Source organism: Podarcis liolepis, assembly GCF_965112155.1.
Source record: "Podarcis liolepis genome assembly, chromosome: 16".
Taxonomy (NCBI): Eukaryota; Metazoa; Chordata; class Lepidosauria; order Squamata; family Lacertidae; genus Podarcis; species Podarcis liolepis.
Genome location: NC_139567.1, coordinates 42,282,098 through 42,300,878, shown reverse-complemented (window position 1 = coordinate 42,300,878; position 18,781 = coordinate 42,282,098). Strand labels below are relative to the sequence as shown.

At 46.9% G+C, this 18,781-nt stretch overlaps 2 protein-coding genes across 2 annotated transcripts in view; one reads left to right on the top strand and one right to left on the bottom strand.

Annotated features, from left to right (window-relative positions):
- ITGAE (integrin subunit alpha E) overlaps nucleotides 1–18,781 on the top strand; it is a gene marked incomplete at its 5' end in the record, with an annotated part of 52,543 nt that overhangs the window by 28,743 nt on the left and 5,019 nt on the right. The window contains 11 exons of the mRNA XM_083481268.1: nucleotides 40–188; nucleotides 2,840–2,971; nucleotides 4,483–4,553; nucleotides 5,857–5,989; nucleotides 6,671–6,772; nucleotides 7,994–8,073; nucleotides 8,345–8,422; nucleotides 9,289–9,355; nucleotides 9,452–9,556; nucleotides 17,546–17,590; nucleotides 18,374–18,475. Of these exons, the coding sequence (XP_083337394.1) occupies nucleotides 40–188; nucleotides 2,840–2,971; nucleotides 4,483–4,553; nucleotides 5,857–5,989; nucleotides 6,671–6,772; nucleotides 7,994–8,073; nucleotides 8,345–8,422; nucleotides 9,289–9,355; nucleotides 9,452–9,556; nucleotides 17,546–17,590; nucleotides 18,374–18,475 (1,064 nt within the window). The remainder of the gene's footprint in view (nucleotides 1–39; nucleotides 189–2,839; nucleotides 2,972–4,482; nucleotides 4,554–5,856; nucleotides 5,990–6,670; nucleotides 6,773–7,993; nucleotides 8,074–8,344; nucleotides 8,423–9,288; nucleotides 9,356–9,451; nucleotides 9,557–17,545; nucleotides 17,591–18,373; nucleotides 18,476–18,781) is intronic.
- Nucleotides 10,605–14,196, bottom strand: HASPIN (histone H3 associated protein kinase). Its single transcript, XM_083479834.1, has one exon. The coding sequence runs from the start codon at nucleotides 14,013–14,015 to the stop codon at nucleotides 11,115–11,117; it is 2,901 nt and encodes a 966-aa protein (XP_083335960.1). The 5' UTR covers nucleotides 14,016–14,196; the 3' UTR covers nucleotides 10,605–11,114.

Here is an 18,781-nt window from a genome sequence, read left to right as displayed (position 1 = left end):
CATCCTCCCCGCTGCCAAGCGTTTCTTCCTTTCTCCCAGGGCTGCCCCACATCCTCCTTCGCTACACTGTGGATTTAGATGTTGAGATGGAAAAGAAGAGAGTGCAGTTTGAGGACCAAACATTCTCCAGCAGCAGCGACATCTCCTACACTGGGGATTCTTGTCCCGAACTGCAGCTCCACATCCTGGTGAGTGGAACAAGAAAGTGAGTTCTACGCTGTGGGTGCCCACCCAAGCAGCAGCTAAAATTGGGGGGAGGGACACTGTGGTGGAGATCCCCCAAGTCATAAACGTTGACCTGAGAGCACCATCTTTGCTGCAAAGTCAACGTGCATTGAGGACAGATCTGTCACTAGCTGAACAAAGACTCCATGTCTAGAAGCAATCTACCTGTTAGTATCAAATGTTGGGGACAATCAGCAGGGAACGGCTACCTGTATTTGAGCTATCTGCCTGGAGAATGTTCTGTGGGGTCTGATCTGTACTTCAGGTTAGCAGAAGCGCTGTAGGCAGGTTCATTTTTTAAAAAATGATTTTTATTAACTTTCAGTTTAACAATATATAATCGCATCATTATTTTCCACTTTTTTGGATCCCTAGAGCCTATTGACTTCCTTCCCTCCCGTCTCTTGGCTTTTAAAATTAACCTTTATGTCCAGCATTTTATACATTTTTCAAATCCGATTAATTTCATAACAAAATACCTCAAAATTTAAATAAGTATAAAAAGGGATGAATAAGTATAAAAAGGGAGCTTACAATGTTTTTCCAAATATCATATAAATTTACTCCAGTCCTTTTGGAATACTTAATCTTGCTGGTTTCAGATTTTTCCCGTCAGTTTTTCCAATTCTGCAAAGTCCATCATCTTAATCTGCCACTCTTCTTTCATTGGTACTTCTTGTTGTTTCCATTTTTGGGCTGAAAGAGTTCTTGCTGCTGTTGTCACATACATAAACAATCTTTTAACTTCTCTTAGTATCTCTTCACCTACTATATCCAATAAAAAGGCTTCTGGTTTTTTAACAAAAGTGTTTTTAAACAATTTTTTAAACTCATTATATATCATTTCCCAGAAAGCCTTTACTTCTTTACAAGTCCACCACATATGGTAAAAGATACCTTCCTTTTCTTTACATTTTCAACATTCATTAGTTCTTTCCCTATACATTTTGGCAAGTTTTGATGGTGTTAAATACAGTGAGGGGGGGGGAAGTATTTGATCCCCAGGTAGCCTGACATCTGGCTGTTTGATAGGGGGATCAAATACTTATTTCACTCATTATAATGCACATCAATCTCTGACTTTTGTCTTCTGGGTTTCTGGGTTTTTTTTCCTGTTGTTATTCTGTCTCTCACAGCTACAATAAACCTACCATTAAAATCATGGGCTGGTCATTTCTTCACCAGGGGGCAAACGAGCAAATTTAGCAAATACTTTCCCCCCTCGCTGTACTATCTATACATCATTTTCATGACATTTTCTTTAAGTGCACTGCATGCAGGGAAATTAATACCTTACTTCCACAACCTTTCCCAAGATTCTAACTGAATATTATATCCAAAATCTTTGGCCCATTGTATCATCAACCCTTTAACCTCTTCATCTTTAGTACAGTGGTACCTCGGGTTACATATGCTTCAGGTTACATATGCTTCAGGTTACAGACTCTGCTAACCCAGAAATAATACCTCGGGTTAAGAACTTTGCTTCAGGATGAGAATAGAAATCGTGCAGCGGCGGCACAGCAGCAGGAGGCCCCATTAGCTAAAGTGGTGCTTCAGGTTAAGAACGGACCTCTGGAACGAATTAAGTTCTTAACCCGAGGTACCACTGTGTGCCATATGCTATAGGCAGGTTCAATCCTCGTTGGCATCGCCAGGTAAGTCTGGGAAAGAAAACTTGGAGAGGCACTGCTGCTGAATGTGGACGGTACTGAGTTAGATGGACCAGCGGTTTGACACAGCACTAGGCAGCTTCCTGTGTTCCGGTTTAAACTAATCCTCAATTCAGAATCATGTGGACTGGCACCTTGTTTTTAGTTTTAAACAAAGAGCTGTATATTGTGTGCTCTGATGGAATGAGGGGGGAAAGTTAATTCGTTTGATGTTCAAAGGTAAACCTGCCTAATTTGCAGATTCCGAAACAATATTTGGACTGCAACAAAGACATCCTTTAAAAAACCACACTTCTCGAAATCTTGCAATGTACTTTTCCGGCTAAGTATTGTTTACAAAAATGCATGCACTAGGGTAAAGTGTGCCTAACAGGCATGTATTAGTGAAAACAACATATGGAAATTGGGGGAGGGGGGGAGAAGGGAGGGAATGCAAAATTGTGTAGAGTTGTGTGCAAAATTGCATACAAAAATGGGTGTGTTAAGAGAAATTCACACTATAAAATGCTGAAGAATTTGGAAGTTGCAAAGTGCTGATCAGAAGGTTGGCGGTTCGGAAAAAAACCAATAGGTTCACCCATCCGTCATGCTTTGAACTTGACCAGAGCAGGAATAAAACTAGAAAGCTGTGTTCAGCTGGGTCGGACTATTTGGTCATAGGAACAAAGGAAATGTCCACTCGTGTCTCGTGCCAGTCAAGCAAAAAGGCAGATTAAAGACACGTTTCCAGCCAGGAAAATGCACTCAGTGAGGATGCCAAGGTGGGCTTGTGAGAGGTGTGGTCTGAGGTGTGGTTAGGGAGGAGGTGTGGTTTTGGGGAGAGTCCCGGGGGCCGGATGGAGAGATCTGGAGGACCGCATTCAGCCCTTGGGCCTAAGGTTCCCCACCCTTGCCCGGCTTGCTTGCAAAGTCATCCGTCTCTTTTTCAACTTCAATATCAGCCCTGCACTGATGACTGTTACTCCGACATTACTCTCCGCCTCACTTACGAGCTTCATGACCCTGACGGAAAAGTCCTGGACCACCCCAAGCCTATGCTTGATACGTATCAGAAACCTGAAGTGGATTTCCAGGTAACAAGATATAAATAATGGTTTTTTAGGGGACTTAACTTTGTCTAAGGGATGCGGGTGGCGCTGTGGGTGAAACCACAGAGCCTCTTGGGCTTGCCGATCAGAAGGTCGGCGGTTCGAATCCCCGTGACAGGGTGAGTTCCCATTGCTCAGTCCCTGCTCCTGCCAACCTAGCAGTTCGAAAGCACGTCAAAGTGCAAGTAGATAAATAGGTACCGCTCTGGCGGGAAGGTAAATGGCATTTCCGTGCGCTGCTCGGAAAGCGGCTTAGTCATGCTAGCCACATGACCCGGAAGCTGTACGCCGGCTCCCTTGGCCAGTAAAGTGAGATGAGCGCCACAACCCCAGAGTCGGTCATGACTGGACCTAATGGTCAGGGGTCCCTTTACCTTTAACTTTGTCTAATCTTTATACTGTGAGCTTTGGATGAAGGGCGGTATTATCATCATCATCATCATCATCATCTGTTAATTTGTGGCAGAGTGCCCAAGAGTGCTTCTGTGTGGTGTTGAAGCTTAAATTGAGGACTCAGCTACACTGGAAATAAAACATTTTAAGTATTGTAAAGTGCATTATACAAACGTGACACTAGATGGCGATGATGAGCTATGGCAAATTCAATATATATTTCAAAACATTTTTTTTTAAAAAATGATTTTTTGCACCTTTTTTATAGATTCCACCAGAGAAAGGCACCTGGAAAGGTGTGTGATGTGGTCCCACTTACAGTTTTCTAGCTGCTGTTTGAGTTGTCAGCCCTGGCCAAATATTATGGGAGGAGCTTGCATAGAAACCAAACTGCCGTCAAAAGTGTCCTTCCTAACCAAGAGAACCCAAGTCCAAAGGGGAGACCTGGTAGACACCACTGTCTTCCATATGCAATATTAAGGAGTTCAAAAAAACCAGATACCGAAACTAGGTATCTGATGCCAGCGTATCTGTCCATTGATATATGAATACTCTGGGCTTCAGCACCAAATGGAATGTAAAGCAATTAGTTCACTGGGTTCATGTTATTTTTGTTTGTTTGTTTGTTTCATAAAATTTATACACTGCTTGATTTCAAAAAAACAGACAAGCCTCAGAGGTTTATGAAAAGATCAAACAATAAAATTGAGAAAAAACAACAGCCATACTTTAAAAGTGAAAATACTAAAACAGATTAAAATTGCCTCAACGTTCTAAGCATCTGGCTAGGCTTGCCAAAACAAAAATGTCGCCGTTTCTCAGAGTGGCCTACTTTGCAGGGCTGTTGTGAGTCTGGAAATGTGAGATGCCACACACAGTGGGGTTGTCAGCCAACCAACTTCTACACAAAGTAGACCTAAGTGAGTTACGGCCATTAATTTCAGTGGGTCTACTCTGAGAAGGACTAACATGGGCCATTCCCATTCTCCTTTTGGGAAGGGTTGAGGTTGCTTGGATTCTGGTTGGCTTCAAGAGTTTCCACAGTGATAAAGATGATAATAATACACTTTTTTTGTCCCTTTGACTCCCGGCATCCCTGTCAGCTGCCAGTTATGGAAGACTGTGGTGACAAGTCCGCCTGTACACCTCGCTTGAGCTTAGCTGTTGAAATGGAGTGAGTCTTCTGAATGTGTTTTTATTTTTGTAATGTGCTTTTGGCCATCAGATCAGGAAGGAAGACCCCATTTGGGGCCACATTCGCACCATCCACTCAAAGCGCTATATTACCACTAGTCATGGCTTCTTCCCCCAAAGAATTGTGGGAGTCGTAGTTTGTTGAGGGCCTTGAGAGTTCTTAGGAGCCCCACATTCCCCCCACAGAGGTACAATTCCCAGAGTGGTTCAGCAGTCAGTCCCTCTTCACAGGGAACTCTGGGAATTGTAGCTCTGGGAGGGGAATAGGGACCTCCTAACTACTCCCTTTACAAACTACAGCTCCCAGAATTCTTTGGGGGGGAGCCATAACTACCATATTTTTTGCACCATAACACTCACTTTTTTCCTCCTAGAAAGTACGGGGAAATGTCTGTGCATGTTATGGAGGGAATGCCTACGGATTTTCCTCCTCTAAAAACTACGTGCGTGTTATGGTCGGGTGCGTGTTATAGAGCGAAAAATACGGTACTTAAAGTGGTATCAAAGTGCTTTTCATAGATGGTGTAACTGTGACCCCACTTAGAATAGGGAGAAGTAAAATCCATTCACTGAACCTATGCTGTAGAGGAAGCGCATAAATTTAACCAAAAATATCCCTTTCCAGACATACTTTTTATTGTGCATTCATGATGATTTGGGCTCAAGATGGTATCATGGTGGTTATCAGTGATCCCACTTTCGCTACCGTTTCTGGATATAATAATAATAATAAATAATAATAATAAATTTTATTTATACCCCGCCCTCCCCAGCCAGAGCCGGGCTCAGGGCGACTAACACCAATAAAATCACAGTAAAAACATAATGCGGGGGGGGACCAATTTAAAATACAATTTAAAATGCAGCCTCATTTTAATAGTAGCCCATAGATCAAAACCATAAGGGGAGGGAAACATAAGGGTCAGACTGAGTCCAAACCAAAGGCCAGGCGGAACAGCTCTGTCTTGCAGGCCCTGCGGAAAGATGTCAAGTCCCGCAGGGCCCTGGTCTCTTGTGACAGAGCGTTCCACCAAGTCGGGGCCAGTACTGAAAAGGCCCTGGCCCTAGTTGAGACCAATCTAACCACCTTGCGACCTGGGACCTCCAAAATGTTATCATTTGTGGACCTTAAGGTCCTCCGTGGGGCATACCAGGAGAAGCGGTCCCGTAGGTGGTGATTTGGGCTCTCTGACAAAAGCTTCAGTTTTTAAGATGTCACAAGACCTTGTGCTGTTTTTACAGTGTCTGCGGGTCTTGAAATAGTATCTCTTATTTCATTACAGGAAGGAGCTGGTGGTTGGCTCCACCAAGGAACTGGCAATGAAAATCTATCTGTCCAACAGCGGTGACAACTCCCACATGACGTCTCTGGTTGTGCAGTACCCTTCAAACCTCCATTATAAAAACGTCCAAGAGGTCATGTCTTTCTTTGAACTTTCCCAGCGTTTAACTGGTCTTCTGTACCCCAATCTGGGCAGGTAGGGGGGCTATAGCACATTGGCAGAACACCTGCTCTGCGTGCCTAAGGCTCCAGCCTCTCTACGTAGGGCTGGGATGATGACTCCGTGCTGGGAAGCCTGAAGAGCCACTGCCAGTCAGTGCAGACAGTACTGAGCTATATGACCAAGGGTCTCACACGGGGGAAAGGTATATTCAGAATCACGAGGACAGGAATCTCACTTTATTTTGCGCCCAGAAAGTCCCAGGCTCAGTTCCCAGTATCTCCAGATATGAAACATAGATGGACAAATAGACTATTTCTATTGAATTCAGAACCATGATGACTGGAATCTTGTTGTTTTTTTTAGGGGAGAGGAGCCACAGCTCAGTGGTATAGCATTTATTTCACACACAAAAGATCTCAATTCTAACCTCTGGCATTTTCAGTTAAACTTAGGGGAAAGGCCCTTTCTCTGCCAGACCCCCTAGAAAGCTGCTACTGGTCAGAACAGATAGCTGAAGGGTCTGACGTGGTATAAGGCACTGTCTCACGTCCCTAGCTATTTCCTCAGGTGCATGCTGTATCAAAAGGGGTTTCTGGGACATTCTGGATTGACGGAAGATTCCTGTTCTGCCCCTCCCCCCATGTCTCAACAGATTTCCTCTTCCGTCATCCACTGTGACGCACCTCAGCCAGTCTCAGTTTTGTTTTCATCTCTGCACTGCAAGGTTGGACATCCGATCTTCAAGAAATCTACCGTAAGTTCAATTTGTGCAGGCATTCAGCTGCTCCCTAGACTTCTGCCTGTTGCCTTTGACACCCACCCTCTGCCAGCCATTGGCTGAGCTGCTGCATGACATCATGGAATGTTTGCCGAACATTCCAGACGGTCACGAGAATATTGATATACGCAGTGCCCGCAGTGCTTTCTCAGAATGCCAGATGTGCCAGTAGGTTTGGCAACCAATGCGAGAGTCAAACCAAACAGCTGTTTCAAAGGCTGCCCATCAAAGCTTAAACATGGAAGGACGAGTGCAGGATTTGATTATTTTGCTTAAATACTCATTATCTAGTTACAGGGTAAAGGTAAAGGGACCCCTGACCATTAGATCCAGTCGTGGCCGACTCTGGGCTTGCGGCGCTCATCTCGCTTTATTGGCCGAGGGAGCCGGCGTACAGCTTCCAGGTCATGCGGCCAGCATGACTAAGCCGCTTCTGGCAAACCAGAGCAGCGCACGGAAACACCGTTTACCTTCCCGCCAGAGCGGTACCTATTTATCTACTTTTACTTTGATATGCTTTTGAACTGCTAGGTTAGCAGGAGCAGGGACCGAGCAACGGGAGCTTACCCCGTTGCGGGGATTCGAACCTCTGACCTTCTGATTGGCAAGCCCTAGGCTCTGTGGTTTAACCCACAGCGCCACCTGCATCCCTAGTTACAGGATAAATTGACATAAATCTGATATCAGGAATCACAAGACAGAGAAACCTGTAGGAGAACACTTCAATCTCCCAGGACATTCTATACAAGATCTCAAAGTAGCTGTCTTATTACAAAAGAATTTCAGAAATAGACTGGAAAGAGAAGTGGCTGAATTGCTACTTATTACCAAACTTAAAACCATGGAGAGACCTGGTCTGAACAGAGACATTGGATTCTTATCTCATTATACATGATAAGCTGTTTTTAGCCATCTCACCCCTTGCTTTTTCCTGTAAGACCAATTGCAGTCGTCAACAGGCTCATCTCAGCTATCTGCCAATCTCCCATTCCCACCACCCTTCTGAGTAATACCCCTCCCCACCCTCTCACTATATATAAGGGTCTGGTGACTTCTGTTTCAGTGTATCTGAAGAAGTGTGCATGCACACGAAAGCTCATATCAATAACCAACTTAGTTGGTCTCTAAGGTGCTACTGGAAAGAATTTTTTTACTCATCTAATTCTTGCTCTCTCTCTTCTTTCATTTGCTGCACAGGCAAATTTTTCAGTGACCTGGCAACTAGATGGGAAAAAATTCCCCACAGAATCCGCTAACTTCATGCTTAACGTTACCAAGTAAGTGGTCAGTCTCTGCTGAAAACTATTGACTCTGACAGGGCAAATGATCATGTTTGGCGCATTAGTTTTTTATGCCTGGTGTTTTATTAACGCGCATTGCCAAAGTAGATTGGGGTGGGTGGGTGAGCTGGAGTCTCCAGAGGCCACTAATTAGGTTGGAGAAGGCTGTTTTAGAGTCATCAGGTACTGCAGAAAGGTAACAGTCCCGTTCTGGGGAAAGAGGTGGGATATAAATGAATAATACAGCTCATCTGTTTGATTTTCACAGTGCCAACAAAAACAGCACAGTCCTGAGAGAAGACCGTTCCCTGGGTGTGAAATATGCCATGAACGCCATCCTTACCAGGTCGAGTCTTCAGGATTAGCCAAAACCAGAATGTCTCTTTGGACACAAACAAATGAGCAGGACTTGGGCTATGCTTAATTTTTTTAAGCTATTTTTGATTTTGATCTCTTTTGAATGTTGTGGTCTAAACCACTGAGCCTCTTGGGCTTGCTGATCGGAAGGTTGGCGGTTTGAATCCCCGCGACGGGGTGAGCTCCCGTTGTTCTCTCCCAGCTCCTGCCAGTCTAGCAGTTTGAAAACACACCACTGCAAGTAGATAAATAGGTACCGCTGCGCCGGGAAGGTAAACGGTGTTTCCGTGCGCTCTGGCACTCATCACAGTCCTTCGTGCACCAGTAGCGGTTTAGTCATGCTGGCCACATGACCCAGAAAACTGTCTGTGGGCAAACGCTGGCTCTCTAGGCCTGAAAGCTAGAGGAGTGCTGCAACCCCATAGCCGCCTTTGACTGGACTTAAACGTTCAGGGGTCCTTTACCTTAAACCCGTTTTCAGTTGATAATTTTAAGGTTTTATTTTCTGCTTTCCCAAATGTTAGAGGGTTGTTTCTCCCCTCCCTTCAAGCTGTATATAGATTGTGTTAAATAAAATAAAAAAGTAGTAAAAATAACTCCCAGCAGCCTGGCCAGTGACAAGTCAGGAGTCGAACATCTGGAGGGTGCCACCATAAACACTTGGTATCCTAGAAAAGCCTCTGGTGTGTGTGTGGGCAGATCCGAATAGATCCGCGAAGACCAAGGTGGCGTGAATGCAAGGAAGTGTGTGTGCAACACCCAAGTTCCATCTGCTCTTTGTGCACTGCTCATGCTTTGTTTTGCAATGATCAAACAGCTGTCGAATTAATTTATTTTAAAAATGTTTGTCCACAGGCAGCTTCCAAATGTGTATGCGAGTCTGGATGAAAGATCCTCCCACAGCACCCAATTCACCTTTAATGTAGGTACAAAGCCGCTGTACTCTTCCTCTCATCCCAAAGGTTCACTGTTACCTGATGTTGGTGTTTTATATTTAAAAATATATAAATCTTTGCAGATCACAGGGAACCAATTTGGGGCACAGCTTGAGTTGCGGATCTGGGTCCCTCTCTACATAGACAACCGCCAGATTGCAAGCATAAAGAACGTGGCAGGGGTCCAGGTAAGTTTTCTGGTTTCCTCCCACTTTTTTAAAAAATAAACAAGCACGTGTGAGTATTGCTATAAAGATATGGAGCTGCTGGGATGATAGCGCAGTGCCAGCATCTGCCCCACTGCCTCTTAAGGGGGCATTCCCCAACCGCTGGTGGCTGGTTGCTCATTCAGGCTGCTAAGACAGAGAAGGCAGGGAGCCCAAACAGGGAGTGGAGTCAGAGCCAGCAAAAGCCAACTAATTCTAGCCCATGCTAGAATCATCATACTTTTCGCTCCATCTAGTTTTTAGAGGAGGAAAGCAAGAAAAAAAATATTCTGAACGAAACAGTGGATGTATGGTTTTTGTGGTTCATGCAGTGGCCACAGTCATGTGATTTGACGGTGAGTTTGGGGTAGCCCAATGCAAAATTCCTGAGGATCCATGTGATTTTACCTCCCCGTTCCCAGGCAGTCTCCTTTATCTCTAACCTCCCTTATCTCTCTCCCCTATCAACGGCTTTGTTTCAACACCCACTTCCATCTTTCAAAAAAAGAAGGAAAAAAAAGCATGATCTGCTTTTTGCCCCTGGGCAATTCAGCTCCAGGGACCACGCATTCGCTCCATAAGACGCACAGACATTTCCCCTTACATTTTAGGAAGAAAAACGTGCATCTCATGCAGCGAAAAATACGGTAGGTTGCCAGCTTCCATGCCAAGGAAGCTGGCAACCTGGACTTGGTTGTAAGAAGGCAGGCTGAGGGTGGGGGAGCAGTTTGTGATTCCCCCAATGGAACACCCTCACATCTGTAGCTCACCACCACCCTTCAGCCCAACAGGTGTGGGGGGGACCTCTCTGGCCCTCCAGATGTTGCTGAACTACAACATCAGTCCAACCAGCATGACTAGTGGCTAAGGATGATGGGACTTGTAGAACAGCACCTTTTCTGTAGCCTGGGGATAAAGTAAAACCTGGCTAGACTGACGTGGTTCATTTATGGGACCTCTGGGTTTACTAGGCTGGGGTGGGGCAGGTAGAGAGGAGAGCCAATGAACCTCAAGGGTCCTACTAAAGAGACATGGGTGTGGTACAATTTACTGTAGACAAACTGTATTGTTCCAGCCATTACAAAAATACAATCATAAAAAATATACATACAAGTTGGACGCCATATAAATCTTTACCAATATAAAACAGTGCTCTTAACAGGATTAATACTGTGAAAGTTAAACTAGCTACAGTCTGCGTGTTATTTTTTTAAAAGGAACTATAACACTGAAGGATAAGATTATATTTTTTTTAAAGATTTAGAATAAAGGCTTTAATGCATGGACCTAAATTCTGAATTAAATGTTTTTGAACTGAAAGCAATTTGGTGGAGGGGAGGTGTAAATTAGGCTGAAATCTATTAAACAAAACACAAACCAATTATTTTGAAGATCCATTGCAATTGACCAAAGGTGAAACTAAAAGTTGAGAGAAAAAATGCCTTATTTTTTATTATATACATAAATCATAAGAAGTACCTGCGTGCTTACAATAGCACCCGAAAGTTTCACCATTCGACAACCACAAGGCTCGGTTTAGTCACTGAAAGAAACTGCTTGTGTTCAGCAAATCTGTGGCAGACTTGAAGCTGAGAACCTCCGCACAGAACAGCTTGAGCTGCTTGTGTGCTTGTTTCAAGGAGGAAGTTGTTGGCTTCCTCTTGTAAGACACCTCTTTCAGAAGTTTGTCTGCTAAATAGTGAAGCCACAAGACGTTGCTGTGGGGGAAGTAGTCAGCCCAGCGGTTTGCGTTCTCCTCTCTCATCTGCCTGTAAATGTCAAACTGATAGTCACCTCTGCCTTGGAAGATCTCCTCATCAGTGGAGAGGTCACAGTACACGGTTAACCCATCCCTCTCCAGCCTGGAGAAGGTGTAGTCAATAATGTTGACAAGGATGCCATGGGTGGGGAGAGTGTGGGTCTCCCCATTCAATCTAAAGCTCACCTTCTTTAAGGGGGTTTTCTTCACCAGCACATTGCCCCAGTGGAGATCTCGGTGCTCAAAGTGCAAAGCTTCCTCAGCCACGGCCAGCGAAGCTGTGACTTGGTGCAAGATGCTCTTGGAGGCCAGCACAGAGTTCAGCTGCCGGTTCTGCATGTATTCCAAGTCCATGCCTCCATACTCAAACTCCAAGACCACAAAGAGCTGCCGGTCTCCAAAGAAGTCTGGCCGGTCGTTTTCAGACACTCTCAGCCTGTGGTATTCATCCCAGGCAGCCAGGAGATGGTCAGGGTAGCTGCCCTGGACACAGTGAATGGAATGCAAGCTGATAAACCCAGACGTTTGGTGTACCTCCTCATCTGCCAAAAGGCTGAGCTCTTTTGAAATGATGATCTCGGGTAAGATCTCACCAAAGGTCTTTTGAGGTTCTCCGTTGACTTGGTCGCTCCCTTCAATGGGGATTATTTTTAAAGCTGTGAGACCCCTTTCACCCTCTGTCCTGAAAACCTCCCCAAAAACACCTTCTCCAATTTTCTCACACTTCTGCATCTTATCGGGGGTGATGCATTCCTCAAAGGAGATGGGGCCACTCTGATGGCATTCCCTGTAGACTTTTTCCTCATCCGTTAGAACCATCTCTGACATGGCAGAAGAGGTCATGGACGACAGCAGGACCATAGAGGAGGAAGGGGATATAGAGTAGCTCAGTTTTTGAGTGAAGGGGGTCTTGGGAGTCTCCATCACGGACGGAAGAGAAGCATTGGCAATGCTGCCGCTTAAGCTTTCCACCTCGGACAGGATGATCTTTTTCTTGTGGAGAGAAAAAGAAGCCCGGATCCTGCGCCACAAACTGGAGTTCTTGAATGAGCACTCTGGAGACAGAATTGACGAGGAAAGATAGTCTTCCGTTTTGTTGCATTTCAAGCGTTCCTGAAGGAGGGAAGGATCAGCCTGCCTTTTCCGCCCCACGTTTCTCTTCTGCCTTGCTTTCTCAAGCTTCCCTCGTTGTCCCCATCGACTGGTACTGAATCCGCTGATGCAGGCTTTTCGACCAGTGCCTACAGTGCTACAGGTGGGGACCAACTTTCTGCTGGTGTCAGATAGGCCACAGAGAGAATCTGACTGCAAAGTATGTTGTTTTTTCCAAGTAAGCTGGACTACTGCTTGTTTTTTGGTGGACTGACTAGCCAACCAGTTTGGCACCACCCGACTGTCCAGGAGCACAGTGGGCTGAAGCTGGGGGCTACTATAGTCTTTTATGCTATCATTCCCTTCTTCCGAGACCGCTCCGTTCAGCTCACCAACTGACTTTGGAGAACTGGTGAATGCTTGAACTGAGACACGCTGCCTCTTGTTAGCAAGAGGTGCTGCATCTTTTGGCAAGCAGAGGTAAATCTTGTCATCATGCAAATTGGCTTGTAGCTGGAAAACACCTGAAAGAGGCTCTTTTGGTGACACTGGGAGGCTCTGGCCATGATCTGCACCCGGGCTTTGACTGGGGCTGACCACATAACACCCCGGCGAGATTGTGAGCCCTTCCCTGTTTTGCAAAGACGCTCCCGTCTCGCTGCAGGAATTGCAAGACTGCAAGGCAGAGCTGCTTTTGAACAGTGGATGGGGTGAGCTGCTGCAGTGCGGCTGAAATAACATCACGGGCAGAGGTTCAGCCTGGGAATCCTCGTGCACAGACTTCCGCTGTAGACTCGGGACATCCTCCAGGGTGAAGAGCTCCAAGCTGCCTCCCATCTCCCTGGCATCCCCATCCATCTTCATTGAGCTCAGCTCAGAGAGGCCATCGCCACCGCCACCACCACAGCAGTCCTCTCGCAACACTTCCTGCAGATCGTCGGGATGAAAGCAGCAGGCGTAAGAGACAGGGCTGCTGCCCTGCAGGACGCCCTCCTCGCCTCCCTCTTCCTCCAAATCCCTTTTCGCCAGCTGCGGCTGCTCAGGGGTGCTCGACAGCAACGGGAACCGTATACTCAGCCCTCTCTGGACCGGCTTCCGGCGGCGCTGAGTGACGTTCCTGCGCAGCGGGGTGGGGGGCACAAAGGTGTTGTTGGCAGCAGGCCGGCCCCCCAGCTCTCCTTGCGGGGCCTTGTTCTCCTTGGCCCCTTTCCCCTTTTTCTTGGCTGTGCCCTTCTTGCTGGGGGGCTTTTTGCGCAGCCGGGCCTTCCTGGTGGGGGGCAGGAAATCGGAGTCCTCGGAGGAGGAAGGAGGGGCAGCCGGGGCCTTTTCCTGGGCCGCCTTGCGGGGCAGGTAACTCAGGTCTCCGAAGGAGGAAGAGGCGGCCGCCTCTTCGAAGGACAGGGAGGAGCAGCTGCTGCTGAAGAGGCGCTTGCGGTCCACCGGGGGCGAGATCCAGGGCGCGGGAGGGGGCAGCCGCCTCAGCCCAGCCCGGCGAGCGGCAGCAGCGGAGGCCGCGCCCGGCCCGCCTCGGCCTAGTCCCCCCCGCAGCCCCGAGTACGTCCTCAGCAGCCGGGCCCGAGGCTGCTCCATGCGAGCGGAACCAGGAGGCCCAGCCCGAGCGCCTCTCACCCCACACGGGAAGTGGTCGGCCGGAAGCGGGCGAGGGGGCGGGACCCTCGAGGGGCGGGTTCCTTCGCCTTCGCTAGGCTACGGAGCGGAGTTCGGCGCGCCCGCCACCATTTCAAAGCCAGCTCTCGCGAGAACTCCGGCGGAACTTCCTTTAAAGCTGCCTTCGCGAGAGGCTTCCGCGGCCACCGCAGCCAATCGGGAGCGCGGCGCAAGCCTCTCGCGAGATTTTTCGAGAAGAGGTGGGGTTGGGGAGCGGTTTGCTCCTTCCCATTACTGTCTTGCCTTTCCCGTCTCTATGGTAGGGAGCGCCGTCCCGCGCTTCTTTCCTCATTGACGGCCCCTAGAGGAAAGGGGAATAAGGACGACGCTCTACACCTTCGCGTCGGGTTGGGTTCTTGGTCGCCATTTGAAGGGTCAGGCTGGGGAAAGCTGCGTTCAGTTGAGGGTGTGTGGCGGGATTATTCTTTCTGCTCCAGATATATATATCTGGAGCGCATATATATATATTGTATTATAAATAATTAATGGGTGGTATGTACTTTTATGCACAGAACCATTGAAATTAATGAACGTTAAGCCCATTCATTTTTATGGGTCAACTCTTCAGTATAACTAGCGCTGAAAAAATAAAATATTTCTTTTCCGTTTGTTGCTTTTATATTCTTAATATTCAGGATTTCAAAGCAGGGCGCATAAACTTCAAAGAAAAACCGTACGCAACCAAAAATACGAATCCATCGTGAGAGCAGAAAACCACCTTAGAATGCCTGTTGAAACGTTTCTATCCAGCTGCCTTTGCATCCTGACTAATGTTTCCCCCATGAATTCCGCCCCCCTCAGGATTGCTTTGCACAGTGTAATTTTTAAATTGCTGCTACTAAAATGAATTCCAAACACAGCAATCTGCAATAGGTGGTGCATTAAGCACATTGTATTTTAATATTTTGTTGGAAGCCGCCTAGAGTGGCTGGGGTATAAATTATTATTATTACTGTATTATTATTAATTAAATAGTTAATGCCCTTTGAAATGATACATTTGAAAATTGCTAATAATTAGAAATAAGGTTTCTCATTACCTGCCTCCCCAGAGCTCACCATAAACTATATGGTTGAGCATTGTATCAGCTGTTTATCACTGTACTGTTCAAATAAACATGTAATTAACCAAGTAATTAAAGCCAGGCTGCTGAGGTCCCTGGTGTACAGTAAGACGAGCACCAGCAGCTGGAACTTTTACCATCTGCTAACTTTCTCCTCTGTACAAACGTATTTAAGTCAATATGTGTTTTGGGGGTTTTGTTTTGTGTGTTTTTTTGTAATGCCAAATTCATTCTGTGTTTGCCAAATTGTTGGTTTTTGTTCTATTTGACCTCCTTGGCCTGTTTTGTAAACTGCCTTCTCCCCCCCCCCCATTTTTTGATTGTGTTTTTATAAGAGGTGGATGTTTCTTGTCCCCAAAGCCGAAAGGAAGCATAAAAATAAACTCAATCTATTTTTTATTTTTTATTATTTATCAATTTATTAAAGGTCCTTCTAGAATCAGCCCTACATTTGTAGCAGGGGCATAAGAATTCTGGACTACAAGGTAGCAATAAAACACTTTTCTTTTCCTTTTTTGGCTTTTTGGTGGAGAGGGCTTGTGTTCCTATCTATGGCCCTTTGAGGCGGATCAGGTTTTCAATTGGCCACAGGCTATGAAGCCTACCTCTACTGTCAGATTCAGACCAACTATCCCTATGTTCCAGGGGCATCCCTGATTTAGAGAAGCTGTTTCTGATTGGAACCCGGAATGTCCCACTTTTCCTTAGGATGTCCCTGTTTTCATTGGAGGGTATGGAGTTATCCGATCCCCAAGCTGTCTGAAGACAATCCTGTATAGGGAAGTTTTTTTTAATGTTAAATGTTTTTATTATGTTTTTATATATGTTGGAAGCTGCCCAGAGTGGCTGGGGCAACCCAGTCAGATGTGTGGGGTATAAATAGTAAAATTATCATTATGGAATTGGGCGTCCCTATTTTCATCGGAGAAATGTTGGAGGGTTTGCAGATTCAGTATGCCTTTCAATACCAGTGTGAAAATAGGATGTTGTCATCAGGCTCTCACTGATGCAGCAACAGCTTCTACCTTAAGTCCTTTAATTTCAGTGGGTCTTCTCTGAGTAGGAGTAACATTGGGTACAAGCCAATGTTATTATTTTAAAAGAGGCAACAGTATACGATCAGAAATCTGTACGACTTTAATACTGCACCAAGCTCTATACATATAAAGCACACTCAAACATTGTTTCCCTCAAAGGATTACCCTTCACAGAGTTGCAATTCACAGCAGCTCTTAACAAACTACAGTTCCCAGAATTCTTTTAGATAAGGAATGTGCTTAAAGGTATATTGTGTACATGGTCTAAGTGCCAGTGGCGTAGCGTGGGGGGTGCCAAGGGTGCCAGCCGCACCGGGCGCAACATCTGGGGGGGCGCGGGTCCAGAGGGAAGGGACAAGTTCCTTCCTCCGCTGGGCTCCCCGCTGCCACCGCCAGCCTTGCGCCCTAGCGCGCGCGCGCCCCCCCCCCCGCCGCCGCTGCGGCTGCGCTCCACTCACTGCTCGCAGGAGGAGCAGCCGCTGCAGCAGCGCCGACGCCGCCACCGACGCCTGGCTGGCATGGGCAGCCTCCACGCGCCGCCGGGCCTCGCCGCGCCCTGCGCTCCCCAAAAACCTCCGAGAGGAAGCCGGTGGGCGGGCGAGGCCCGGCTAAGCCTCTCGCCAGCGGGTTAAGGGGCTTTCGGTTTTAAAAGGATTAGCTTGGGAAGGGGGGGGGCTGCTCGCCGGCAAGCTCCTGCTCCGCGTTTCCGAGGGATGCAAGGAACGGGCTCCGTGGAGCAGGAGTTAGGAAGAGATCCCTTCCCTGGCAGGCCGCCGGCTTCGCCAGCTGTTTCCCATTCACGATCAGGAGGAACTTCAGGCTGCTTTCAGCTTTGGTAGAGGGAATCTAAGCAAGGGGATGGAGCCGGTGCCCTGAGGAAAGGCGGCAGCATTGGGTTTGTTTTTAGTTTAGAGAAAAGGCAAGCAAGAGGCGACAGGAGAGAAGCCTGCAAAACTAAGGCATGGCAAGGAGAGAGTGGACAGAGAGGAAAGTTTTTATCCCTCTCTCCGTACAATATAACTCGTGGGCATCCAGTGAAGCTGAACGTTGGAACAGTGGCGTAGCGTGGGGGGTGCCAAGGGTGCCGGCCGCACCGGGTGCAACATGGGGGGGGGGCGCTCGCACTCGGGTGCTAAAATCCACGGGTTAGGGGGCGCAAATTACTTGCCTTGCCCCGGGTGCTGACAACCCACGCTACGCCACTGCTAAGTGCTATGAGTTGTATCAAATTAAGTGTTCTGAAATTAGTGCTGAAATTAGACCATGCCCATTCATTCCCGTGTTGCTTACTCTGAGTATGACCAACATTGGACACAACCCTGTTTCATTCATTTTTTCTCCTCTTTCATCAGAATACCACTGTGTGCAAAACAGACCTTGGACGCACAGACTCGAAGGTAAAAATAGGGCTGTGAAGGGAGGAAGCATGTTTGCTGATCATACTCCTGCCCTTTTGCCTCTCAAGAAGGCAGCTTACAAGAGATCCATACATACAAAAATTGGTGGGGTGGGGGGAGACAGAGAAATTAAACAGGAGTGAAAAAACCAAATAACCAGGAGTTTTAGTTTTTTTCAAAGCAAACAAAACCCAAATGTAATTAATAGGTGACTTTTTTCTACCAACCAAAATCTGTGGGTTACAATCAAAGGCTGCTTCTGTTACCAGAAACAGGCCCGTTGCAAATTGTTACCGGAGAAATGGTGCCTTTTGGTGGCCCAACTCCCCAAGTTCATTACCAGTCAGAGATTAATGAGCTGAGGCAGAAATCAAGTGAAAGCAAAGCTGATTTTTTAACTACTGTATCCGTTGCAACAGAGTCCCACTCCCCTTTTGTCAGGAGGTGAAGGACTCAGAACTAAGTAAAAACAACTCTTCTTAAAAGTTTGCATTTTGGCATGGAGAAGGACCTCCCCTTCTGCAGGGTCATCTGGGATAAGTGTCAGGGTTATATCACATACTAGGTGGAGTCAGGCAAACCAGAGTGTCATATTCCTGAGTAATAGCTTGTTTTCACACAGTTCCAGACAGAGTTTACACAAAGTATTGACATTGGAAATAGAGTTTGTGAATCCAGGATTCTCTAAAACAGATCCTTCAGTGAGGTGGAGTTGCATTGTGCACAATTATTGTCTCTCTTCCGCTCTGTTTTGAAATACAACTGTGCCTCTTTCTCTGTCAGGACAGCGAGGGAGTTGGATACCAGCTCGTGAGTTGTACCATCACATCGGAGAAGGAGGATGTGGTTGTGACGGCAGAGCTACCTTTAGCCAATTCCTTACAGGTATATTTTGCGGGGAGAGATTCTTTTCCAGGGGCAAAGATCCACCACTGAGTAGTAGATCGGGGTGAGGAATGTCTGGCCATCGGGCCAAACTTGGCCTGACAGAGGTTCAGAATGGACCGGTGAGGCTGTTTCCCCCTAAACCCCATAGCCAGCATCATATGTGATGTCAGGCATGACTGGAAGCCTCGGAGTGCACTCCTGGTTGTTCTTTGGCGAGAGAAAACAGGCTTTGGCTGTTCAGCCCAAAGCCTGCTAGATCGACTGCATGAGTTCTCTGCAGGGAGGGCAATTGTGAAGCCTGGG